General features: G+C 32.1%; 8 protein-coding genes across 9 annotated transcripts; 4 read left to right on the forward strand and 4 right to left on the reverse strand.

The window, feature by feature from the left end:
* Positions 1-31: 31 nt before the first annotated feature.
* Positions 32-4,707, forward strand: PGAP1 (GPI inositol-deacylase). Its single transcript, XM_015925517.3, has 10 exons — positions 32-250; positions 1,041-1,129; positions 1,280-1,565; positions 1,657-1,753; positions 1,947-2,425; positions 2,492-2,634; positions 2,695-3,531; positions 3,617-3,817; positions 3,887-4,315; positions 4,385-4,707. The coding sequence occupies exons 1-10, from the start codon at positions 92-94 to the stop codon at positions 4,554-4,556; spliced, it is 2,892 nt and encodes a 963-aa protein (XP_015781003.2). The 5' UTR covers positions 32-91; the 3' UTR covers positions 4,557-4,707.
* Positions 4,708-5,599: 892 nt separating this feature from the next.
* LOC107359076 (E3 ubiquitin-protein ligase RNF185) lies at positions 5,600-7,117 on the forward strand. Its single transcript, XM_015925521.2, has 2 exons — positions 5,600-5,735; positions 5,875-7,117. Exon 2 carries the CDS (start codon positions 6,004-6,006, stop codon positions 6,535-6,537), a length of 534 nt encoding a protein of 177 aa, XP_015781007.1. The 5' UTR covers positions 5,600-5,735; positions 5,875-6,003; the 3' UTR covers positions 6,538-7,117.
* Positions 6,954-9,284, reverse strand: LOC107359072 (uncharacterized). The gene is made up of 4 exons (XM_015925518.3): positions 8,956-9,284; positions 8,036-8,793; positions 7,661-7,961; positions 6,954-7,580 (listed from the first exon to the last, which is right to left on the reverse strand). The coding sequence occupies exons 1-4, from the start codon at positions 9,059-9,061 to the stop codon at positions 7,444-7,446; spliced, it is 1,302 nt and encodes a 433-aa protein (XP_015781004.2). The 5' UTR covers positions 9,062-9,284; the 3' UTR covers positions 6,954-7,443.
* An 862-nt stretch (positions 9,285-10,146) lies between these two features.
* Positions 10,147-11,315, reverse strand: LOC107359074 (putative dimethyladenosine transferase). Its single transcript, XM_015925519.3, has 2 exons — positions 11,055-11,315; positions 10,147-10,981 (listed from the first exon to the last, which is right to left on the reverse strand). The coding sequence occupies exons 1-2, from the start codon at positions 11,184-11,186 to the stop codon at positions 10,190-10,192; spliced, it is 924 nt and encodes a 307-aa protein (XP_015781005.2). The 5' UTR covers positions 11,187-11,315; the 3' UTR covers positions 10,147-10,189.
* Positions 11,316-11,953: 638 nt separating this feature from the next.
* LOC107359202 (protein FAM91A1) lies at positions 11,954-15,726 on the forward strand. The gene is made up of 4 exons (XM_015925676.3): positions 11,954-12,316; positions 12,474-12,735; positions 12,812-15,077; positions 15,145-15,726. Exons 2-4 carry the CDS (start codon positions 12,582-12,584, stop codon positions 15,377-15,379), a joined length of 2,655 nt encoding a protein of 884 aa, XP_015781162.2. The 5' UTR covers positions 11,954-12,316; positions 12,474-12,581; the 3' UTR covers positions 15,380-15,726.
* Positions 15,727-16,527: 801 nt separating this feature from the next.
* Positions 16,528-20,409, reverse strand: CycY (cyclin Y). Of its 2 annotated transcripts, XM_015925743.3 has the most exons (7): positions 20,218-20,409; positions 19,755-20,065; positions 19,611-19,642; positions 19,326-19,514; positions 18,918-19,201; positions 17,018-17,180; positions 16,528-16,937 (listed from the first exon to the last, which is right to left on the reverse strand). In XM_015925743.3, the coding sequence occupies exons 2-7, from the start codon at positions 20,005-20,007 to the stop codon at positions 16,836-16,838; spliced, it is 1,023 nt and encodes a 340-aa protein (XP_015781229.1). In that variant the 5' UTR covers positions 20,008-20,065; positions 20,218-20,409; the 3' UTR covers positions 16,528-16,835. The 2 variants fall into 2 exon arrangements, with proteins under 2 accessions (XP_015781229.1, XP_015781228.1); XM_015925742.3 differs by lacking the exon at positions 20,218-20,409 and having other exon boundaries at positions 19,755-20,185.
* Positions 20,410-20,537: 128 nt separating this feature from the next.
* On the forward strand, positions 20,538-21,062 carry EMC6 (ER membrane protein complex subunit 6). The gene has a single exon (XM_089266168.1). It carries the CDS (start codon positions 20,642-20,644, stop codon positions 20,951-20,953), a length of 312 nt encoding a protein of 103 aa, XP_089122294.1. The 5' UTR covers positions 20,538-20,641; the 3' UTR covers positions 20,954-21,062.
* Positions 21,063-21,703: 641 nt separating this feature from the next.
* Positions 21,704-24,333, reverse strand: LOC107359047 (uncharacterized). The gene has a single exon (XM_015925491.2). The coding sequence runs from the start codon at positions 24,022-24,024 to the stop codon at positions 23,203-23,205; it is 822 nt and encodes a 273-aa protein (XP_015780977.1). The 5' UTR covers positions 24,025-24,333; the 3' UTR covers positions 21,704-23,202.
* Positions 24,334-24,784: the final 451 nt, after the last annotated feature.

Consider the following 24,784-nt stretch of genomic DNA (forward strand, 5'->3'; position numbering starts at 1 on the left):
AGTTTGATTTTTTGTTCTGTGATGAGTTTGTTTTCATCAGAACAAGTTGATCATGGTTGTGAGTTAGATTGAAAGTTAATTTACTCTAACCATGGTTAACTTATTTATTAAAGATTTTTTTAAATCAAAATTAAGTTTATTTTATATTCTACTTTTTAGCTTATTGTGCTTTGGATTTTACCATTATGCAATTAAAGAGGAACACAACCAATGTGAAATGACTTTCATGTATCAATTTCCTCAGTTCATAGTAAGTTGTCAAAACGATCTTTTATTTTTCTTAATCATTTTGATATAATTCTTGTTGTCTCATAAATAATTTCTTGATCAATTAATTACACCTCTAACAAGGAAAGAAATGAAATCTCTTGTGCCTCTTGTTACAAAGGTTAAAAGGAGTGTGGTTCATCTGACCATGAACATTCTGAACAACATTTGCTTTACATGTTATTATTTTTGACTGTTTTACTCTGTTAGACTCACAACATGAAAAAATCTTATTATTCAATTTTTCAGTGAAAAATTGTACTAGCATAACTAATTTGTCACAGTACACTCATTATGAAACGTCATTTTTTCTGTAGAAATAAAGATTACAAAACCTTTGCTGAGGTGTAATTAAGATTTTACTTTGACTATCGTCGCATACTTAAGTGTGTCTTTGTACTCGATGAGCAGATTTATGATACAATTATTTAGAGAAATTTTACTTCATGAAAAATTCAGACAAAAACTTGTACTTTTTCATTGCGTACTAATCAATGAAGTTTAACAATAACATGGCAACAACTTCATCCTGTTATACGGTTGTGTAGTTTTCAAGTTTATTCAATCCATTTGATTATCGATGCAATTCTTCATAGCAGCTTATTTGTTCCGGTCATTCAATTTAATTATCTGAACAATGATTATTAATGAAATGCGAAATGTTTGCCGAGTCATCACTGTCCAATTGATCATATCGGCATATTTCTCAGAAATTTATCCAACAACCAGTCGAATTTAATATTTAATATTTCATGTTATCTTTTATTTCACAGCCTGTTCCTCTGCGTAACAATATTTCCAAAAAATTTCCAAATTACAATTTATACATTTATGGGGAAGGTGAATATGCAATGTTTCTCAGGTAATTTTTTTCTAACCTTTTTGAATATTTTTGTATTATTGATTGTTTCTTTTGTATTCTTTGTTTCCTCCTTTTTTGTCCACTTCCCATCGATTTTTGTCTATCTTTGATTGATTAATTTTTGTGTTTTTTTTGTTATTTTGTTTACAGAGAAGGAGTTATCTATGGAATACCTGTTCTTTTTGTTCCTGGAAGTGCTGGTAGCTACAAACAAGTTCGTTCTTTTGGATCGATTGCCTTACGAATGGCTGAAGAACGATTAATGCCTCATCATTTCAATTTTTTCACAATAGACTTTAGTGAAGAATTATCTGGCCTATATGGGGCTAAATTACAATCTCAAACGGAATTTTTATATGAATCTATTGAAGCAATTAAAAAGCTTTACTTAGAAGCAGGACGGAATGTTTCGCTCATAGTAATAGGACATTCAATAGTAAGTTATAAATATTAAACAAGGCTACTCAAAACAACAAAAAGTCAATTTAATAGCTGATTAATCTTATTGATATTGTTTTTCTTCTTAGGGTGGACTAATTAGCCGAGGAGTTTTCACCATGCCTAATTTTGAAGCATCATCTGTCGATTTGCTGATAACGCTAGCAACACCGCATAAACAACCTGGTTAGTTGGAATGATGACTTGAATCTTTTATTGATTATTTCTTCTCTCTCTATCCCCTTCTTTCTTCTTTTGAGAATATTTATTCTTGATTAGCAAAATCTGAAGTGTTTCACATTTCCGTTTTTTCCCTCTTGACTTTCCTATTGTTTTGATTATTTTTATACTAATTTATTGCTTATTTCATCTTATACAGCTCTTTTTATTGATACTCATATGCTAAATTATTATCATAATGTACTCTCTTATTGGAAAAGTAATCGAAATTCATCTCAACTCAATCATCTAACTATTATCTCTCTTGGCGGTGGATTTGACGATAAGTTGGTTAAATCCGATTTGATTCAATTACCCGATCTACTGCCAAGCTCCGGTGATATCAATCTATTAACTACAGCTGTTTCCGATGTTTGGCTATCAACTGACCATCAATGTATCATTTGGTGTAGGCAATTGATTGTTAAATTGGCTAAACTTATTTTTGATCTTGCTGATTCTAAATCGCACAAAATTATTTCTGATCCAAAGAGACGCACACAAATAATTTCTTACCACTTGCTCAATCGTAACCGAGGACCTTCCAGTAATGTGATTATACCTTTAAAAACTAAACTTCCACGAAAAGGAATTTGGATTTCATTCGATCACCGGTATTTTATTTTCCGTCGTAACAAGGTAATTCAACAACTCTTGTTACTTCTGGTTCATCATAATGATTAACTTTCATCCTTTTCAAAACAGATTATTGATGCTACATTTCTTCTATTTCCCCTGGTTCCGAAAACTAATGTGATATTGTTAACTTCAAACGTTATGAGAAGTGATTGGGTTTATGGTTGTAATGCAACAGTAATCAATGTTAACGGGACATCAACTCAGTTATGGTACAAGTTACAAGCTTTAACATAATCAAATCGTAAATTAATTTTAAATTTATTTTTCAGTGAAAACGGAGAAAGTCTTACTCACATGAGTCGACTTATTCAAAAGACTTTTGGAAATGAACGGAAAGTTTTGAAACTGGATTCAGATAAATTAATTAACTCAGGGCATTCCCATATTGTTGTTTATCTTGGACCAACCGTTACGCCAGTTGCTGTTATTGGTGAAAGATATTCGTTTGGTCGTCGAAATAAGGCCATTGTTATGCCTACATTTTTAGATGGTTTAATGTCACTTCTTTGGACATCAATTGACATTCTGGAAATTCCGGTGGCTGAGGAAGCTGTTTTTTACAACTTGACTCTGGTTGGCTTTAGTCAAGTTTGGCATAGCTATAATTTAAAAGTTGAAGTTCGTTCTTGTTACCAAAATGCTTTTGAATATGGCCTTATTCAATTTTGGGTTCCCTGGAGTTATGAAGATACGTCTAGTCAAATAGCACCCTCTAAAAGTAAATCAGTTACGATGAATTTACGACTTAATATTCCAAAACAAGATCCATCCGATCCTAGGCATCCTCATTTATACCTTATGTTGGACCCTAATTGTGGTTACGTTGTTAAAATTAACTTTTCTTACCAAGAAGTTCTTAGTCAACTGATTCGTCATTATTTCAACTATTTTCTTCCATATATATCAGCAATTTTACTTTCTGCGTTATCTATCCAAATATTCCCTCAGCCCAACAGAAACATATTGGAGCCTTTACAAAAAGCTGGATTTATTCACAGTCGGGAAACATTCGAACCATTATTTGTGATACTTAAAAACAATTTCCTTAAGATATCTCTTTATGCATTATTACCACTTTCACCTTTTGTTGTGGATAAAATCATCAGGTAATTCAATTTATCTGAAAAATGCCAATCTCAACTTATTGTCAAAAGTCTTAACTAAAATTTGTATTTTTTATTTCTTTTCTAGATTTATCGAGCTATCTTTTGGGATTTCACTGATTTCCGACTCTGTTATTCCGTTTTCTCACCTTTCATTAAGTGACAACCAGAAAATTTTTCTCCATACTTTTCTATACTTATTTTCATACTCATTTACATTTGTAATTGCATCTACAATTGATCTGATGATTTTCTTCTTTTCTAATATTGCTTCTAACTTAATTAGAGTGTAAGTTTTGCTCAATTTATATAACATCTTTCTCAAAATCTAATCTTCTTCTAATATCTTTTGTTTTAGATTCAATCGAAATCAATTGGATTCTCTGGAAGTGAAAGAAAAAATACCAAGACTCAAAATTATTCCAATTTTAATCACAGCAACTTTTCTTCTCGTTACTATATTGACATGTAGCTCAATCTGTTTAATTGCGGCAAACATTCTGTTCATTTTTAAGCTTCTCTTTGTTTCAATTCCTCAACATCTTAATGAACTTCGTAAAGGCTCAAATGAAAAGACTACTTATCGTTACATTGATACAACACTAATTCTTCTTATTTGCTCATCTCTGGTTCCAACAATTCCAACTCTAGTAACCTGGTTTAGAGATCAATTTATCCGTAATCAATTTTCAAAATCATTTGTTGATCCTCATATTATTTCTAGCTATTTAATTGCGATTTCAACCAGCATTTTACTTCATTCAGATTACTCGCCGTGTAAAAATAAGTAAGTATCAAATCAAAAACTAAACTAAAACTGATTTATAATAATTGTTTTATATTTTTTATTTTCCAGAACCTTTTTAAAGATGATGGCATATGTTCTTAAATTGTCAGCTTTAATCACTCCAATGACTGGATTATTAGCATATAATTACATAACAATGTTCATTTCAATCTCATTCATTTTGTATAGCTTTTTTAGATTCTCATTGATCTGGTTTTATGAACCAATCAAACAAGATTAAATTGATTAATACATTTTGTTTTCAAACATTCTAATCAAACTTTGTATTACAATCAAACAAGAAATTATGTGATCCAAGTTGATGCTTTATCATGTTCCTGCAACATGAAGATGGTCAGACAATAATCAAAAATGCTTTTCATAGACTTAAATTTTTGATTTATTCATTTCAAATCATCGGGAATTTGCTTATGCAAAATAAGTGTTTACAAATTGTCTGGTTACTCAGCCTTGCAGCAATCGAATAAGAAATTTTGATATCGATGGGAAAAGTCTGATCAATTATAATTTAATAAATGGTTGATATTTTTAATTTAATCCACCATAACTGTAACACATTATATTTACTTCTTGTTGTCAAGTATTTAGTATTTCATGTCAACTGACTTATTCAGGCATCATAGACATTAAACTTCATATCAATTATTGACTTGGAGAGACAATAAACTCAAAGTGAGCTTTATGAATTTCACAATGTTAATCAACTATTGATGATCAGGAAATTTGAATACTCCAACAGTCAGGAACATTCAATTAGATTTAATGGTCAGTCTTTCAAGGTGATAATCTTTAATGTCTTCTCCATTGAAAATTTCTGTTTCCGAATTTCCTTGATTTCTCATGAGCATTTCCCACTTCTCTTTATATATTGCTCCTGGATCATGTTTTGACTAAACAACTTGTGTCTCTAATAAATACGCTCCGAGCTCCGATTTATCGGAGGTCATCTTGTTTTCTTCTAAATATCCCAATAATCAACCTTGACAATACGAAACAATGAAATGTTAGACATGCGATTGCACTAGTTATTGTTGATAGAGACTACATATTGATTCAGCAATCAGGTAGTTAAACTGTTGTAAAAATAAAACAATGAATAGGGTGACAAGTAATTGTTGACTAAATTGTTTAAATAAAATTCATAAAATAATCCAGTTTTTAACATTAAAAAGTGTATAATGACACCTCTCGCTATAAGATGTCACTAGCGGTAACTGTTTTGCTGTGTTTCAGAGGTTTTCAAGTTTCAAGCTAGAAACTCTTTCTAGGCCTTACAATTTATGTTATTTTGATGAAACCAGACAACAATTATGGGCGACTTTAATTGTTTATTCTTTACAATCAGTTAATTATTTATTAACTGTTTTTCTAGTGATTTGATGTTTGATCTCAGTTTAAGGTAAGTTTAATTTTGATCATGATTCTCATCTAATATTTATTCAAATGGTGAAACATTTTGATTTGTAATTGAATTTTGGTTCTTTCCTTTCTCTGATTCAATTGATCTTGAATTTTCTTTTTCTCTGTTCTTTTCCCAGTCTCATTGAAGGTAACTTGTTCTTGAAATACAACCATCATCACTGTTGCTTGGATTACCATCGTTTTACCATCGTCATCGGTCATTTATTGTGATATCAACTATTCATTTCGATACAAATAAATAGACAATGCCTAATACTGAGCCAGAAGAAGCAACCCGTGAAAATCGGGAAAGCAATGATGGTTCCTTCGAGTGTAATATTTGCTTAGATACTGCTAAAGATGCTGTTGTTTCTATGTGTGGTCATCTGTTTTGTTGGCCGTGTCTGTATCAATGGTTAGAAACTAAACCTCAACGCCAGGTTTGTCCTGTATGTAAAGCTTTGATATCTAGAGATAAGGTTACCCCAATTTATGGTCGAGGATCTTCACGCCGTGATCCACGCGATACCTTACCGCCAAGGCCTCCAGGTCAACGGACTGAGCCGGAACCGCATCCATCAACCTCATTCCCCGGATTTGGATTTGGTGATGGAGGTTTTCACATGTCATTCGGTATCGGTGCCTTTCCATTCGGATATTTTTCCTCGACAATATTTAACTTCAGTGACAATCGACCAGCTCCTTCACCAAGTAATCCTGACTATTTAGAGGATGCACTTCTAAGTAAAATGTTCTTCTTTGTGGCCATGATACTCCTTTTCTATTTGCTTGTTGCATAGCAAATTTATAGACTTGAAACATTTAAACAACAAATTCAACCTCAAGGAGAAATGAAAAATTCACCCATTAATGAAAAAAAAAACAGAAGAACGATCATCAAACAATGATTGTCTTTTCTCCAAAGCTCACCAATAATTCCTGTGTTACTGAGAAAGAAATCAATTAATCATCAACTAAATTATTTGATTTCTCCTTTTGGATTATCAAGTTGAACGGATTATCATTATCACTATCATTATTATTATTACTATTATTATTATCAACTCAGTATAATTTTAAGAAAAAGAATGCATGAAGATCTTTTTCTTTCATATTTGTCTTTCTTTCAATTTTCTTACCATTCCTCGTTTTTCTTTGAGCATTTAATTCTGTTTTACTGTATCTGACTGACTCAATGGTGGACCCAATATTCTAGTTTCAACTCTGAACTGAAATAAATTTGCTTTTTTTCTTGAGTCGTATTCTTTGGATGGTTAACTGCAGAAAGAAATGCCTTTCAATGTTGTTGTTTTTGTTTTTTTAATAAAATTAAGTCATTGTATGAGTAGATAAAATCTCATGATGACAATTTACTTCTCATTTCTCATTTGTTATTTATCTTGTACACCTAGTAATCAGGGTTAAGTTAAAGAAATGGACATTTTTTCATAGTCGCCTAACAATAAATTAAAGTAAAATTGAACTTTATTTTGTCCAGTTTCTATTGCATTTTTTTCTTGTCTACAAACTAAATATACTCGGGATAGGGACACCTAAAAATGAGCTTGAATTTTACCCTTTTTGTTAACTTAACCCTGACTCCTTGGGCATCTGACATACAAAAATATCTGCATTTATCAGAGAAATTTGGTATTTTTTTGGATAATTAACAAATTTAAACCCAATATTATTAAAAACATTGGTTTTCAGTTCGCTAAATTAAGAACAGTTACTATCAAAGTATCGACAATGCGCTTAAGGAACTCTAAATTTTCCGTAGTAATTTGAGCTTTATCATCACAAAATTCATGGTAGCAGGCTCTTTGGACTCCTCGAAATGGGCCTGAATAAAATAGAAGCAAAAGTAATTAGATTAATTTTTGTTCCAATTTTATATTGTGTATTAAAAATCTCCATTCTTACCTGTGTCAGTGATTAAGACGGCTGGAAGACTCGCCAAGAAATCTCTGTTACGATGATTCCAAAACGCTGCATGATCACTTCTCATAAAATTGCGAAAACGATAGGCAGAAATAAAATGTGGATATTGAGGAATCGGTGGATCAATGACCAACAATTTGTATTTACTCTGGGAAGGCATTGTGTACCAAGCTTTCTTAAATGGCTCCAATAAACCATCGTCGTAGTCACGTCTGGAGATGAGAGCAATAAAATCGCCAGCATACCGGTTTCCTCGCAAGAATGAGCCAGCCTTTGGAACAATCTAATCCAAAAAGATGGAGAATGTCTTAGAAAATGTAAACAAATGTTGAAAATTTTCCTAATATTAAAACTCACTCTAGTCACATCACTGGGTAAAGTTTGAGATCGTTTGTTTGGATCATAGTTAAGCAACATGTCCAAAATAAAGGCTCCAGTAAATCCAGTTTTTTTGGGTTTCAATTCTTTCGGAATTAAATACTGATTGACAAATGCCAAACTACCAAGAATCCCATTTTCTTCAAGATCAAAGGCAACAAAAATTATTGTGTTATTCAACTCTCCAGATCGAGGGGCTAAAATTCGTACCATTTCAAGGAGAGCAGCAATTCCAGAGCCATTATCATCAACTCCAGGTGAGTGTTTGGTTGTATCATAGTGAGCACCAATAAGTACAATTGAATCAGTTTTTTGATTCCGATTTATTCCAGGCAAGATACCAATGATATTGGCTCCTTTCACAGTTCGTGCTAAGCTAACAGTAGCTTCAAAGTGTTGCACAAATGATTCTGCTGTGTAATAAGCCATTCGTCCTAATATTGTTGCTCTCACCTCATCTTTGTACATTGGATCTGATTCGTGGTTACGTTGCCTGGAAAAGTTTTCCGATAGTAAACGTTTCAAGTTATTTACATTGGAGCCTTGGTTTGTGTCTACCGAGTAATGTTCAAGAACTGGATGATCCTCTTCATCAACACTTGGATCGAATTGTGATTTAAAAGAATTTTTTTCGATGTGAGATTCGATGTGTAACCCTTTCAAATTTTCCATTATTCTATCAATATGATGTTCAGCGGCTAAAATTCCGGGTGACTTCTCCATGGAGAATAAAATATCTGAAGAAAGAAAGAATAGGAATAGTAATTTAGTTCTTCGCATAATTTTTTCAATAATACAAGAAATCCATGATTTTTTTGAATTCAAGTCCATAAAGCAACACAAGAAACATTGATGATAATTTGATGGACATCGAAAGCGAAAGGGTTGGCATCACATACCTTCATCATCTAGATCTATTGATGAGGAATTGATTGAGGCTGCTATCCGAGTCAATCTTAAAAGCAAAAATCCAAATATAATTGAAGATGATGAGATAACAAACATAACGGCTTTCACTGAAAGGACCTATTCAAGGTTGAAAGGTTGAAAGTAATCCTGACAGAATTATAACTTTTAGCAGTCAGAATGAAAGTAAAACACGGAAGCTTATTTTGTACTCAGATTGATAAAAGATAGCACAAGAATAAATGATAAGGATTCAGCCACAAGTTCAGCTTGATCAGATCGATAACAACATTTTGACAAAAAAAGTAGATCTAGATTGCTTAAAGCGATCTGGTTACCCTTGATTAGGGCTATCGCGCTAACACAATTGAAGAGCAGATCAGGTTGGGTTACTTTGAGGTGGATTGGGTAAAAAGATGAATAAAGAGAGTCAACGGGGTTGGTCATGGTGATGATGATTAAAAAAGGATGAAATGCAAGAAAAGTTTTTAAATATTCAAAGAACAGGGCAGAGAAGAAGGAAGATTTACAGGAATGAGTTTAATAGTTCAAATTGAGGCCATACAACAGGATTAAAAGATGCAATAGTGGGCCAATTGACCATTCAAGTTGGGTTAAAAAGTCAGTATGAAAATGAAGACAGCAAATCACTGGAGAAATTGACTGTTTATTCATCTATTGATTAGATGATGGCCAGGTAAGATGAATAACTTGAACGCATGAAAATAAGTAATAATAAAATGACATTATGTGATTATAACAATAAACAACTTATCCTGCACATCATTTACTGTATTGATCACTGAGAGGCAACACATACGTAAGACTATCAAATCCACTCTCTGGTTGTTATTATGCTAGGCTGAGTTTTAACGAGAAAGATAAAAACTAATTGATCCAAATAAAGACGCTGTAAACACGAGCGTAAAACTTAATTCCCAGATTTGACGCCAGTTATGCGTTTTATGCGTGCGTGCGCGCTACACGCACGTTTAAATTTCTAGTAACAAAAGATTTCCCCACCTTGACTCGACCCTCTCACCTTCTTATTTTTAATCAAACTTGACCAACTCTTTAACCACTGAGCTATTAATTAATTTAAAAAAAGACATAATTTATGAAGTGCATTGTATAAGCAGACATTAATAGTTTTTTATGTAAAATAAATAAATAAATAAATAAAATTGTATGTACAAATTTTGATTTATTTTAATCAAAGGAGGTGAATCAAGCAACGAAATGGAAGCCTTTAGAATTGAAAGCGCACAAAAGAACTAAGAGTTGATCTATTTCCATGGACCTAGCACGAGATTCTTGGAATCCACTTTCTTCCAAAACTTTTTCCACCATTTCTTTGCAACTGAAATTGTCGTCAAGTTTGATATTTTTTAAACTACAATAAACTCGATAATTTTTTTCCATTAAATCAATCACAGCTTTTAGACGAAATATTGCACCAATAGTTTTGTTTTTTCGTAGGAAAACGAGTCTCAGCATTCCATCCCATTCTTTCAAGTTTATGTCTGGCTGCGGACTGATTGGTTCAATTCTGACAACACTGGATTCAACTTTTGGTGGAGGCTTGAAGTTATTTTTACCAACTTTCATAACAATGTCAACTCGAGCTAAAAGTTGAACATTAGCTGCTAAACGTCCATAAAGTTTGTCTCCTGGTTTAGCAACCAACCTTTGAGCGAATTCCTTTTGAAACATAAGAATAGCACATCTGAAAAAGGGACGATGATGAAGAAGTTTAAATACCAATGGAGATGATATTTGGTAAGGTATGTTGGCAAGACAAACGTCAAAAAAAGGAAATTTTGTCTTTAATGCGTCACCAATCAAGATATTCAATTTGGATCGATAAGGTGTTCCTTGGACACGTTTCTCTAATTCACCAACCAATCTAATATCTATTTCACAAACTACCAGCTTTTTAACATGTGGTAATATTTTGACTGTCATGTTACCAGTACCAGGACCTATTTCCAGCACAACATCAGTAGGCCTCAAGGCAGCCTAGAAGATAAGGTAAAATTAATAAATGTTCAAAATAGAAACAAATAGCATCTTGAAAAATAGATTTACTTACCTTCTCAACCATATTATCTATGACCAGAGGATTTTTAAGGATATGCTGTCCTAGGTCCTTATTGAAGGTTATACTCTGTTTTTGTAAACCATCATGGCGCTCTTTTGGTGTTTTAGTTTTAAATTTTGGCATTATTGGAGAAATTAAAAGATACACGAACAAACAAAATAATTAATTGAAAATGTGAAACATGTAGGAAGTGAAAGAGAAGCCTCATAATAAACACGTGTTTTCACAGCAAAATATTTCAAAACAAAACATATGGAATGGAGTCGTTGGATGGGCAATTTTTAAATGCTATTAGGGTAACGCATCAAAATTATCATCAGCAAATTTAAACAGCTTTAAGTTTGAAACAATTTTTGAAATTTAATTGACAACACATCAAAATTACTGAATCAGTGGTTGAATACTATTCAGTGAATATTAACTTTACCTCTGTATTTCAGAACGGTCATTCTATTAAACATTTTTGACGTTAATAGATTCAGAAATTTATTCGATAGCAATACTATTGAGTTCTTATTAGATTGGGTTTGGTGCCAGATCTTCCTTCAAATAACTTGTCAATTCGCCAAATCTATATGCCAAATTTTTCCAAATGTACTGATTGTCCATAGTTTAAATACTCATTGCCTGTCCGAATATTTCAATAAAAATTTTCTTGAATCTATTTTTTCCCCTCTTATTTAGTTTTAAATTCAGTAAATAATGAAAATATTGGAACCACTGACTGTAAAGTAAAAAGGTAAAAGTTGGTTAATTCATGGAATCATAGAAAATTCAATATTTTAATCAAAATTCGATATAATTTTACAGCTAAAGTAACATATGAGAAAAGGAGAAAGAGCTCTTCTTTTCACTTTCTTCTCTTTCTATCTTGCTATTTACAATTTTGCTGTATTAGCTGGCGAGAGTCAGGTAAAAATACGCCAACAAACAACACACATTAACTGATCTATGTGATTATTATTTAGATTAGTTAGACAGTTTCTCAATTTACTGTCTCTTATAGTTAATGTACTAGTTTAATTTGGCCAGTAATTATCAAATATTTAAATATCTGTTCCAGCTTTTTTGCCCAACTCAATTAAATCTTGTTTACCTCTTGTTTATTTTCTTCGTCAATCTTGTTTGTATTTCAACAAAAATTATGACCATTGATTTTAAATATTCCCCGTTATAATTTAACCTTGTTCTGTGGTGCTATTGTATGGTCTATTAATTACAGGTTATCTGACAATAACCAATATTGACATTTGGTAAGTAATGTACTTTAATTTCTATGTCTATCTCTCACTCTTCTTTTCTGTTTTCTTTCTCGTTTTTTCCTCTCTCTTCTTTTTCTGTGTCCTATCTTGATTATTATCACTTCAAAAAAATATCTTCTACCATTTTGTTTTGTTTTCATTATATTAGGTAAATTGATCCTGGCATCGTAATCAAAAATCGACCGGTCATTAACGATCTTTGTTGATTTGTTATGCTAATGGTTACTTGTCGTCCTTTGGTTGATTGATAACAGGAATGTCCGAAGACATTGAAAGATCTATACGCAATAATGTACACTGGGACGATCTTGATGAAGAGATTAAAGTTATTGTTGGCACCAAATCTGAATATGACCAGAAAATTTTGGAATACAGCATTAAAAACCAACTAAGATTCATAGGCAACTTGGGTAAGTTTATTTACATGAACTAACCTCTTCACCATAGCAATTTTTTCACCTTTATTTTTTATTGTATATTTTTCAGTCAAGGGTGTCCGCCGTAGTGAAAAAGGCTATTATGTAGAGCTGCTTCGTTACAGTCGTGAACATCTGATGTTATTTCCATATCATTTATCTGATTATGTGATTTACGGGATGCGGATAACTCCATTTCAATATTATGTAGGAATGATCCATGATTTACTGGAACATGAAAGAAGCTATGATACCTTGCCTAACTTTACTGCCGCTGATTGCCTTCGAATCCTTGGTATTGGACGAAATCAGTACATTGATTTAATGAATCAATGCCGATCAAGAACATTTCTTGGAATTATGCGTAAACCGATTCGAGATTTACTACCCAAAAGGCCACTTAAAGATATTGTTATTGAATATTGGTGGAAAATTTTTCCAGGATATGTTACTGAAGATGACATGAGATACATGGTAACACAACCCGAGAGAGATATTATTGATGCAATCATTGGTGAAGGTGGGTCCATCGGAGAAGGCGAATTGGCTGGTAAATATAATGAAAGAGATGTTCGCAGTTTGTATCTCAAAGGATTGATATATTTGGATGTACCAATTGAAGATGACGATTTGATTGTAGTCCCGCCTTTGCGAGGTTTTGTAATGAATCGTATACAAGGTGATTACTTGGAAACTCTTTTGTACAAAATATTTGTTTCCATTGATGAAAAAACAACGGTTAAAGAACTAGCCTCTATTCTGCAAATCGATTCGCCACTCATTAAAAATGCTATATCCATCTATTGTCGATTAGGCATTGCGTACAAAAAAACTTTGAGTGTATCTTTGGAAGAATGCCACCCTTCTTGGAGTCATACTACTTCTTCGTCTCCGACAAATAGCCATCTATCAACACGAAGTGTCCATAATCATAAAACTAGTCAACAAATGGCCAAACTAATCAATAATATTACTATTGATCCTAATACGACATCATCTGGAATCGATGATGTTAACCGTGTTGATTCACCAACGGATCCTTCAAGCCGACCTTTGCTTCAACATTCAAATTCAATATCAACAACTAAGCGCATTGCTTTCTTTTATGACTCAACTTTGGTAGCTTTTTTGATGATGGGCAATCTTTCACCTGGCCTTAAAACGCATGCTGTAACCATGTTTGAAGTTGGTAAATTGTCTGATGAATCAATTGATAGCTTGCTGGTTGAGCTCTCTGAAATTCATAACATTAACGTTGAAGAAGAGGGTGATGAAGCAGAAAGATATTTTCTTCATGCCATTATGTTGTATCGAACCGTGCAGTTTATTCGTCACAATCCCGATCTAACTGCAAGTCTTTGTGAACCAGAAGATGCTGAAATTGGTTTAGGAATCGACCTTATTCGAGCTGAAAGTTTGATGAATTTAGATGCCAAAGTTTGTGATCGATTGTTGAAAAAGAATTACTCAGTATTGTTATCAATAGCACCAGTTAGCAATGAAACACAACTTATCACTAACACTAGTCTTCCATATCTTGGACCTGTTTCACCTTTAATCAACTCAATTTGGTTTAACCTTTATCTTTATGAACTTCTTTCAGATGGTCCACCATCACTTCTTCTCATGGCTCATCAAAGATTAAAAACTTTACCCACTATATTCAAAGGTTTTGAATTTCTGTATTTAACTCCATGGGGACGTGATTCTGCCAAAATAACTGCTGATAATGCGCTTCATACAATAAATGACATGTTAACCACGTCGCCTGTCCTAGTCCAAGGCTACGCGAGCAAAAGTGACTTTCCTGCCGATGATCTCATCTACATACCATTCCCATTAACTTGCGAGGAGACAAAGGATGAAGAGATCTCAAATCCATTTGAAAATCATCCTGTGATAGTAAAGCTCTCTAAAACTCTTGATCTTAGATTTACTTGTGGTTTTGTTACGCTCATTAGACATACAAAGTTTCATGACTTAAGTTCTGAACAAACTGAGGAGTCTCTAATAGACGATATTCTCAAAGTTCCTTCTAGTAATCCTGATGAATTGGAAGGTGATTGGAAAACCAATGATGACATGGTTTTAGAGGAAGAAGATTCGGCATTGTTAACTTTTGACGAAAATTCAGTTGATGCGCCAATTGATAAATCGGAAGAAATAGACGAAAGTAAATTTCAAGAAACTGAGAAAGCAAAAGAACTTGAAATTAATGACGAGTTCAAATATTGGAGCTTAATTGATTGTCATTTTGGTGTCCCTCTATTTGATCGAGCATTAAACAAGAGCGTTTGCAATAAACTGCTCAAACATCATCTATTTGACGTAAATAAGTATGTAATTTGATTGTATTTTTAAGCAAAAATGGTTAACAATGAATATCTTCATCTATTTTTACAGGTTGGCAAAAAATACAGAAATTAATAACATTTTGTGTTCCAAAGTAGAAACTTTTGTATCTAATCTTATTGACTCGCCGAAAAAAGCCGATAAAATAATGAAAGAAGAAAATATCAACCGAAAGTCATTTGGCTCACATGGGTACTCACCCCCTTCACCTAAACGTCAAGTGCCTTTACCTTCTACTAATTTAATATTTTACAAAGGTAAACTGGAGCCTTGGTACCAACCATAACTTGGAGTCAAAATTTTTTTAATATATTATCAAGTTGAATGGATTTTATCTTACTAAAAATTCCCTATTCTTTCCGTATAATGATTCAGTCTATGACCAGAAGCAAACACCCAATTGTTAAATTGATTTCTACTTTCCAACAATTATTACCAATATTTCACCTATTTTTGATGATAATGATGACTATGTGATAAGCGAAAACTCCACTTATATTAACTGAAAAATAGTTTTTTCAGGTAAATTGTCCAGTCACACAATCAACCAAATGCATGTGCATTAATATTTTGTTTTGCCCACAAAATAAATCATTATTTTAACATTCCAATAAAATAACATAGGCAATAAAATTAACAGAGTTTAAAATTAAAATATTATAGCCATTAAGATAAAGATACAAACGATTCAATCTTAATTTTCTATTGAAATATATTAATGTGGATTATAAACTGATTTTAAAAATTTCGAGAGATGTTTCTCTTCAATATTAAATTACTGTTACAGCTTCAAAAATGTAAATTGAATATTGTCATTTTTATTGATATAAACTTTAAAACCTCCAAATTATGTTGAAAACCAACTATAGTTGATTTATTTCATTGAAAGTGGTTAATTATCCTTTCAGACAAATTAAAAAATATGCAAAAAGCTTCTTTTAAATGGAAAGATCCAATTCATTTCGTTTATTCCAATTGTAGTTATTTACAAGTACAATGTATAAAAAGACGATGAAAACAAAATTGAGATGATTTTTAGCACTAACTGATCATTTACTCATCCAATTGTACTCTTTAACCATTTACAATTAAAATATGGAATTTACTTGTTAGTTGGAAAGAAAAAGGTTAACCTGGTAAAGTTATAATTAAACTAACAGCTATTCAAGAATCAACATTTTATTCATTGTCACTGATTGAAATTTGGGGCAAAATGGATTCAATCTTGAATGGTAATGCAATGGATGAGAAAAAAAGAGAATAAATTTAAATTGATTTAGATGGTTTAGAACAGTAAATTACTGATTGTAACACTTGTAATAATAGCTTAGAAACTTTGAAACCTAGAAATTCTGTAGAAGATCAACTAGTTGGTTTATTTCATTGGAAGTAATTAATTATCCTTTCAGGTAAGTTAAACAATATACAAAAAAATTTCTTTTAAATGGAAAGATCCAAGTCATTTCGTTTATTCCAATTGTAGTTATTTACAAGTATACAAATATGTATAAAAAGACGATGAAAACAAAATTGAGATGATTTTTTAGCGCTAATTTTGCTGCTTGTCTTATAATTGACTTGATAGTTGCGTGTTTGGGCTTGGATGGAGTTGTGTCGTCCAATATATTAAACAGGCATCTTGTAGTATTACAATTATTTTATAATTATCATTATTTACAGAAAGGCTGAACGTTCTCGTTAAACAAAAAAAGACAGTAAAAAATTATAATAAATTAAGAATACTATGAAATTATGGCTTTGCTTCGACGATTCAGGGCTATCTTCTCAGCACTTGACCATCTCCGAATACCATTTCTATGAATATCACAAAGTTTAGACATTGCCTGTGAACAAATAAATGTATGATTAGTATTTTCAATTGATAAGTAAGTTTGGTTCAGTTTTCAGTCAAAAGAAACGTTACCTCTAATCGTTGAGCTCTCTCTTTACTCAAAGGCTCCATGGTTAAAGTGAGATCATTCTCATCAGCTAAGGTTCTCAGGTCAAAATAGTATTTAGCATATACACTTGAGGGAACATTAATATTAAATTGAAGCATTTGAAGAAAATGCCTTTCCAATTCATTCCTAGGATAAGAAGAAAAAAAATTATGTTAAAAAATGTGGAACAATAGGGTTAAATGAAAAACCAATATTTATAGTGAAGTTAGCCTTTGTATTCAAACATTAACCTGAATCGATCGACCAATAATAAAACATGTAATTATGTAAAGATAAAGGAGGGTAAAAAGGGTTGGTAATCAGAGTAATCAAAAGATATAAATATAAACAGTGTATAGTGGTTAATATTAAATGGTTATTACTGGTGTTAATATAATATCGAAGAGTAAAGAAGAGATTACTCTTTGTGTAATATGCCATACAATAAAAACAACTAAAAACTGTTGCTAATGAAAACATTAACAATAAAGAAAGGTACGAAATCTCGAAATATCAAGTAGAAGTTTTTTTCGGTTCTAATAATTTTGAAATTTTGTGGAAAATAATTTAATTGGTGGTTAATAGAGTTCTGTTGTATAAGATTGATTGATACAGACAAATGATTCTATTTCAACCGAAACCTGATGAGGTTATAGCAGAACCAAGAGCTGAATAATTAAATGGTAAGAATGGATATGAAAGGAGTAACAAAACGATGGAAAAATGACTTGATTAAAAGCGTGAAAAGTTTCAACTTTTCACTCTTTTTCTTTGATATTAAATGGCAAAAAAACGTAGACTGTCGTTAAGAGGAGAGCAATAAAGATGATGTGAGGTTAAATTTCAAACGAAAGAGCCATTAATATAATAAAAAAGAAAAGAGAATGTGTTACTTGAATGAGAAAAGGAAGAGCCTAATAAATTCTGCGTCTATAAATAAATAAATATTAAGTGAATTTAATAGATTAAACACAATATCGTTGATAATTTCTTGCAACGAAACAGCATTTGTGAATTTTCAAAAGGAGAAGATTAACTTTTGATTTTCTCTATTGATGAAATGGTTTAGCAATAAGTTGAAGTTTGAAAAGATTGAATGATCGAGAATAAAGAACGTAAATTGGTCAATTTTCTTAAGAAGCTGAATCATGAATCATTGAAGAATAAACAAAATCACAGTTGATCTACAGGAGGCCTTTTTCCCCTTGATTAATTTACCGACTCGTGTGGGAGAGTTGATAGAAGAAACATGGACGAGTTTTGAAAATGATGATGTTGGTAAATATACAGTATGTTAAAGTGATACGCATCTGATCTTTCCACTAAATCAATGAGCTTGTAACCAAATAAATTACTGGAATACTGCTTTTCAATTTCGATAAAATTAGGCTTAATCTTTCACGGAATGAATCACAAATCATCAAATCAAAGCAGTTGACTAATAATAAAATGCTGGAAAATGGAAAGGTGAAAAATAGTGTAATATATAGCTTAAAATATATTTCTTAGTTTTTGAAGAGATTAAAGGTAAGTTGGCCATTTTGTTTGGATCAAAGTATTAATGGTAAATATTTTTCCACCTTTGGCATTCTTTGATCAAAACAATAACAATACAATCAACTTTTTAAATGTACATTGCGTTGCAATACTTTGTTGTTTGTATGTTAGTAATGAGTAATAAAATCAACATTATAGTTAAATTGAAAAGCTCTAGTCAAACAAGTCCATTGAAAAAAGTTCAATGCCGATTTCACAATGGCTGAACAATAAATAATTTAAAAAGTGAGTCAACCTAACCTAAATAAGCTGGGATGTCTAAATTACGGAAGGATAAGCTTGAATAAGGCTAATATCTGAAAAATGGTGAACATGGATCTAACTTACATGTCTTCGACAGTTACATCTTTCAAAATTAAACAATAATCAACATTCCAAATTGCTTGATCGTCCCATACTTTTGATGCTAGCAAGATTGCTCCAAGAACGATTCTTTTCCATGTACAGGGTAAAATGTCTACCTCAGCGTAGGTTAAAAGCCTCTCGAGGTAGACAAGTGTTATAATGGCACATTCTGGTGATAACTGAGCAGCAGTAAAAAGGTTTCGCATAAATCTATACAAACTCCTTGCATCCGGTTCTTTGAGATAATCTTCATTAACACAGTCTTTCTGTAATTTAGAAAAAAGAAATAGGAAAATATGAGTTACTCATCGATTCAATAAAAAAATCTTTGCCAGCAAATTTGCCAGCAACGCTAGAAATAACATACTATAATCAGATACAGATACTTACTGAGAGAGGGTGGACTTTTTCATCAAAAATCTCCAAGACATTATTAGATGTACGATTTTTTATATGATAATATATGGCGAGAGTTACACATTTAATGGTGTTCTTTAAATTAGGATGACTAACCGTGCTATCGTCCAAGTATATTGTTGAACAAGAGCTTGATTTTTTTAGAGGCCTAGATTCTAAAATCTGTTATTGAAATGATAAACAAATAATTATGAGCAGTTAGAATTATCTAATTCAATTACGGAGTAATAAGACTCTCTTGTTTCATCTGATACTTACAATGAGCTGACTTTTGCGCCTTTCTTTGACACCTAGGAAAATATAAAAGAGAAAACATTTAACCAGTTGAATGAAAAATTAATAGATAGGTAAAAATTTGTAAGATTCGTTAACTGAAGTGATTAATTAAAATAAAGAACGTACATCTTATATCACTCCTGGATCTTTGCATAAAGAGAGGTCCTATGGATGGTTGAGTAGATGGATCACCTTCCAAATCCTCTGGATGTTCACGTTCTGAGATATGTTGTAAATTGGTAGATGAAATCTCCTCTTCTATCTTCTGGTGAGGATAATGATCATTTCCCAGGTCAAAATGAAATTTTCTTTGGAATTTTCTTTGTTTGCTTGAGACTCTGGGTGAGTTAGATTTACAGCAAGAGAGCTTACAGCCCATCTTGTCTGTTAATGATCAGAATTATGACGGATCGTAAAGTTGTAGAAGGGAATCAAATCTACATTAGGTGACACCACGAAAACATTAAAAATAATTAATATTATGATGGTTATCGGGAATGAAATAAGACAATTACAAATAAATTAGAAATAGCAAAGATGACAGACAAACACATGTAGGTACAGATACAAAATGAAAAATGAAACAAACCCAATACAGATCTGGATCCGGTTTCCACCCGATTTGCTGAAAGAGATCCAAATAAATTTGGCTCCAATTTGCTTTTTTCAATTCACTAATATAAGATTAATCCTAATAAATTAAATAATCTGGTGTAACAAAAATAAACAATTTATGAGTAAATATCTTTAATGACAGGTTAAACATTTTGATGGATTAAAAGCCACCATTTGTTGAATAATTGAAATCAAAAAACTGAGAAATGTCGATTTTGTTTCCAAGCAACACTTGTAAACAAAGGGGATAAGTAAAGGGGACGGTAAAAGATTTTCTTAAATTCAGTTTGTTTCTCAACAAAAAAGGTGTAATTTATTAATTGTTTTTCTTGTTTTTCTCTTAATTTTATTACAGTGATTATTTATCTGGTCAACCAATATTCATCTTGTTAATCAACATGGAAGGAAATTCATACACATTGACCAGTGCAATGCGATCAAACATGATCCTATTAGACTATTGTAAAACATCTATGTCAGCATTATCTGGTTTTACAGCTGGAGTAATTGGCTTGTACGGTGCTTATGGTTTCATTTTTTACTTTCTTTGTGCATTCCTTGTATGGGCCATGATTTTGATACGAATGGGACCAAACTACAAAAAATATTTCCATAAGAGGATCACCATATTCACAAATGGACTAGGATCTGGTTTATTTACTTATGTCTTATTTTGGACGTTTCTCTATGGCATGGTCAATGTTTATTAATAAACTTTGAAATGCTTTTATTTTGATAAAATTCCTTTGATTCTTATAGTTGAAAGACATTTTTCATCCAATCAATTAAATATAAAACATAAATATTATGTCCATTTTACTGATTGTACTCCTGTATTTGAATCGCGTTGTGAGCGTAGACTGGTGGAGGCTATCCATGAAATCTCTAAACTAAATGAATCAATAGCTGGGCATCGTATTGATGAAGAATTGTAAATATTGGAGGAAAATTAAGCATTAAATTAATTTTTATTATGATTTATACTTTATGTATTCAATATTGACGGTTACTAATATTTTTATCAATCGCGTAAAATTTTAACATTAGTGAATTTGTGATGAGAAAAAAATCATACCAAAAAATATATCAAGGGCTCGTTTAAATTGGACATCAATTGAAATCAAGAAACATAATTCATGAACTGTGAAAAATTATTTAAACAATTTACTAGAAGTTCCATCAATCTTGCGAGATACAGAAAGATTTAAGTGAAATTGTAACAGTAAACAAAGTCATCTATTTTCAAAAAGAGTTACTGTTTTGTGTAATTTATCTTTCTTTAAAGTTATTTATCAGTCACAGAAATCAACATTTCCCAACTCAAGGTTTCCAATGTGAGTAACAGTTACTCAGTTTTAAGTGAATTATTCTGATAGAATCAAAGAAGTCTTATCTATTGTCATTGAAAAAAGCTTCTAAAAGACTAACTGCATCATTGAAAGTAAATTGACAAAGAAACATTAATTATTTGGGTTTTGTTTTAATCAGTGGTCTTCAACCTGATCCAAGAATGAAGAAATTTGGTTGATGATACAATTTTTTAGTTTGCATACAATTTTACATCAATTATAATATAAGATGCAAGGTATTAGTTTTTTTCCTCAACTCTTTTAAATAAACATTCAATTTTGCTGGAAAATAAGGAAAAGACAGAAGGGGCTGAAAAAAGAGAGAGATTGGGTAGAGTTAGAGAGCAGAATAAAAACTTGAAACTATTAATGTTAAACTTGATTGATTCTTGGTGTCAGGTCAGAAGAAATGTTTACATCCTTGTCTCTAAGAGAATGCTATGAGTTCTAATGGCGAAAAGTAGATCAAAATGCGATTTAACGCACATTTGGTAATGTTGATTCTCTAAATAGCAATAAATTTTCTTCAGTCATCCTTTTGGCGATGCTCTGTTTGTGACAATTTTTTGTTTAGGGCTAGAACTTTTCTTTATTTGGTCAAGGAGGCTGACATCATCCAAAGGTGACCACCATTTATTATTGTATCAGTAAAATATTTCAATGCTTATGTATGCTATAAATAATTTTTCTTTCTCAGCAATAACCGCTTGGTGGTAAAATAAACAATACTTTTCTTGTGTAATAATCTCCTCATAGATTTTTCCGTTTCACGAAGAAAAATATGGTCCTTTAACTAGATGGAAGAGAAGTGTTGGCAGACGGAATATAAACTCTTGGAATGTGAATGTCTAGTTTTCATGATTGGTCTTCCGATTCATTGGGATTATTGTCTTTCCACTTGAAATTGTTGTATAAAATCAATCTTCTTTTCATGGTGAAACGATGAGAGACGATAATGGAAAAAGAATGTAAAAGAAACAATCAACGAATGAAGATGGAATTAGTCACTTTTTCTTTTAGACTTCAAGGAATGATTGGAAATATCCACTTTAGTTTTATTGAATGTTGATGCTGGTTTTATTATAGTAGCTGTTGTCTGAATATCATTGTGTGATATTGAATAACGATTGAGCCAACAAAAAATTTACTCGTCACAGGAATGATTCTGCATTTAATTGAAGTAATGAAAAACAATTTTTTAGAGGAAATCCTTTAAGCTTCATTTGGAATATATCTGCGAGCGAATGCAATGAAGTGGTGAAAGTGGAAGAGAGAGAAGAGAGCAACATGGACGAAGGCGAATAACAAATCAATCCCCATGGATCATCAGTAAATTAAGCGTCATGATAGGAAAGCTCTGACCTGTGAATTGATTAGTATCAGTCAAATCATGGACAGGACAAGAGCAATAAGGCTAGTGTATGCGAAAAGATAATAAAGAGAGAGGATAAATGAAAGAGAACCGCTTCAGCGGAAATAAACGAAGAGAGACAAAGAGACAGATGATAAAAAGTGTGAGACTTGAACAAGAAAAAATTAAATGTGCTTCCTAGGTTGTAAGTGTGTTTCTAGCGATCGGTGGATGTGGTTGATTAGCAGATTCAACAACGTCACATTGATTGTAAGTCCTTCAAAGTCGTCTCTACTTCTTCTTGTAGGTGATGATTTTTTTCTCTTTCTTGAGATAAATCTTGTTCCAATAGATCTACTTCCTTCTGAAGTTTAGCAACTGTTCGCTCAGCAAACTCAGCTCTTGATTCAGCTTCTTTTAATTTATTCTTCAATACTTCAATCTGATTTTCGTACTTTTCTTCTCTTTTCACAGCTTTCTCCTCACTAATTTCAAGAGACTTCAGGTTATTGCCTATGGAACGAAGTTCTTCTTCCAAATCAATAACTCGACGTTCACCTGCTGAAGCACGTTCCTCTGCACGTTCCAAATCTACCTCCAACATAGCAATACGACGTGCCATTTCTTCGTATTTCTTATCCGATTCCTCGGCAATAATACGAGCTTGGCTAAGCTGAGTTTCTAAAAGTGTAATCCTATCATCTTCCATGTTCGTTCGATTCTCCAAAGCTTTTCTAATCCGTTCACTTTCATCAGCAGCTTGAGTTGTCTCTTCCAATTTAGTTGTAACTTCTCTAATTCGGTCCTCAGCTCGTTCCAAATTTTGCTCCAACAATTGAACTCGACGACTGAGAGAAGCAGTTTCCAATTCAGCTTCTTCCCGTTTTCTAACCTCTTCTTTGTATTTTATCAATGTGGTCTCGTTCAATTCATTTGCAGCTTCCAATTCATCCTTTAAAGTTCTCATCTTTTTCTTGAGAATGTCCCGTAAATTTTGATTAGTGTTGGCCATCATAATTTCAACATCTCGGATTGATGATTCTTTCAAGGATTCGTCTTTTCGATTCAATTCTTTCTCCATTTTGGTCTTTTATAAATTGTTTTGTTATTCGTTTTCTTTTCTTTATGGTAAGGTCCTAAAACAAAAAAAAATGATTGCACTGAGAAGAGAGCCTTAAGAAGACATTTAAAATTTATCTCAAATTATAAGATGATCACTTGTTGAGGGACAATTTAACAATCAAATCGATCAAGTTGATGGTCCAAATAAATCAAAACACAGCGATACAATTGAATAAAAAAACTAAACAACAACCAGAATGAACAAAACCAGATTAATTTTATTAACCAAATTCAGTCTGAAGAATAAAAGAACAGTACTACGCATGCCTACCACACCTATTGGCAAAAGCTATTGCTAGTGATGCTACCTTGAGTTGAATTATGGTGTAATTCACTCTTTAAATGACACGGTAATTCCGGTAATTGTGAGGGTCTGTTTGAACAAAAAGGGGCCAAAATGGTTCGTTGTAAGGTCGATCTAAATTTTAATCTTTTACACCAAAATTTTGTTTCAACATTGACAAACAAATAACATCTCGATCAGGAGTAATCAATATAACTAGTTTTTCAACTCTTTTAGGAACTAAATTGACTCAATTTTGATTGAAACTAAACCTCTTTCTCGGAGGAACAAAGGTTAACAAATTGATTAGCCACTCAACATTATGCCAAAGGGTAGGACAGGATGAGAGTGTCATAAACTGTTATACCAAATAATCATATTATCAAATTATTAGAGCTCCAAATTTGGGTACAACCTTTTTCATAACAAACAAAAA

The sequence above is a fragment of the Tetranychus urticae genome, chromosome 1, assembly GCF_039701765.1.
Source record: "Tetranychus urticae isolate SD_2017Ah chromosome 1, NJAU_TeUrti_SD_1.0, whole genome shotgun sequence".
NCBI classification, from domain to species: domain Eukaryota; kingdom Metazoa; phylum Arthropoda; class Arachnida; order Trombidiformes; family Tetranychidae; genus Tetranychus; species Tetranychus urticae.

Coding starts and splice junctions, on each gene's coding strand:
- PGAP1 (XM_015925517.3), top strand. CDS start 92: ATGGTTAACTTATTTATTAAAGATTTTTTTAAATCAAAATTAAGTTTA. Junction 1,130..1,279: donor GAATATGCAATGTTTCTCAG/GTAATTTTTTTC, acceptor TTTTGTTTACAG/AGAAGGAGTTATCTATGGAA. Junction 4,316..4,384: donor TACTCGCCGTGTAAAAATAA/GTAAGTATCAAA, acceptor TTTATTTTCCAG/AACCTTTTTAAAGATGATGG.
- LOC107359076 (XM_015925521.2), top strand. CDS start 6,004: ATGCCTAATACTGAGCCAGAAGAAGCAACCCGTGAAAATCGGGAAAGC.
- LOC107359072 (XM_015925518.3), bottom strand. CDS start 9,061: ATGTTTGTTATCTCATCATCTTCAATTATATTTGGATTTTTGCTTTTA. Junction 8,794..8,955: donor AATAGATCTAGATGATGAAG/GTATGTGATGCC, acceptor TTCTTTCTTCAG/ATATTTTATTCTCCATGGAG. Junction 7,581..7,660: donor CGTCTTAATCACTGACACAG/GTAAGAATGGAG, acceptor TATTTTATTCAG/GCCCATTTCGAGGAGTCCAA.
- LOC107359074 (XM_015925519.3), bottom strand. CDS start 11,186: ATGCCAAAATTTAAAACTAAAACACCAAAAGAGCGCCATGATGGTTTA. Junction 10,982..11,054: donor TAGATAATATGGTTGAGAAG/GTAAGTAAATCT, acceptor CTTATCTTCTAG/GCTGCCTTGAGGCCTACTGA.
- LOC107359202 (XM_015925676.3), top strand. CDS start 12,582: ATGTCCGAAGACATTGAAAGATCTATACGCAATAATGTACACTGGGAC. Junction 12,736..12,811: donor AAGATTCATAGGCAACTTGG/GTAAGTTTATTT, acceptor TATATTTTTCAG/TCAAGGGTGTCCGCCGTAGT. Junction 15,078..15,144: donor CATCTATTTGACGTAAATAA/GTATGTAATTTG, acceptor CTATTTTTACAG/GTTGGCAAAAAATACAGAAA.
- CycY (XM_015925743.3), bottom strand. CDS start 20,007: ATGGGCTGTAAGCTCTCTTGCTGTAAATCTAACTCACCCAGAGTCTCA. Junction 19,202..19,325: donor AAAAAGTCCACCCTCTCTCA/GTAAGTATCTGT, acceptor TCTAAATTACAG/AAAGACTGTGTTAATGAAGA. Junction 16,938..17,017: donor AGAGAGCTCAACGATTAGAG/GTAACGTTTCTT, acceptor ATTTGTTCACAG/GCAATGTCTAAACTTTGTGA.
- EMC6 (XM_089266168.1), top strand. CDS start 20,642: ATGGAAGGAAATTCATACACATTGACCAGTGCAATGCGATCAAACATG.
- LOC107359047 (XM_015925491.2), bottom strand. CDS start 24,024: ATGGAGAAAGAATTGAATCGAAAAGACGAATCCTTGAAAGAATCATCA.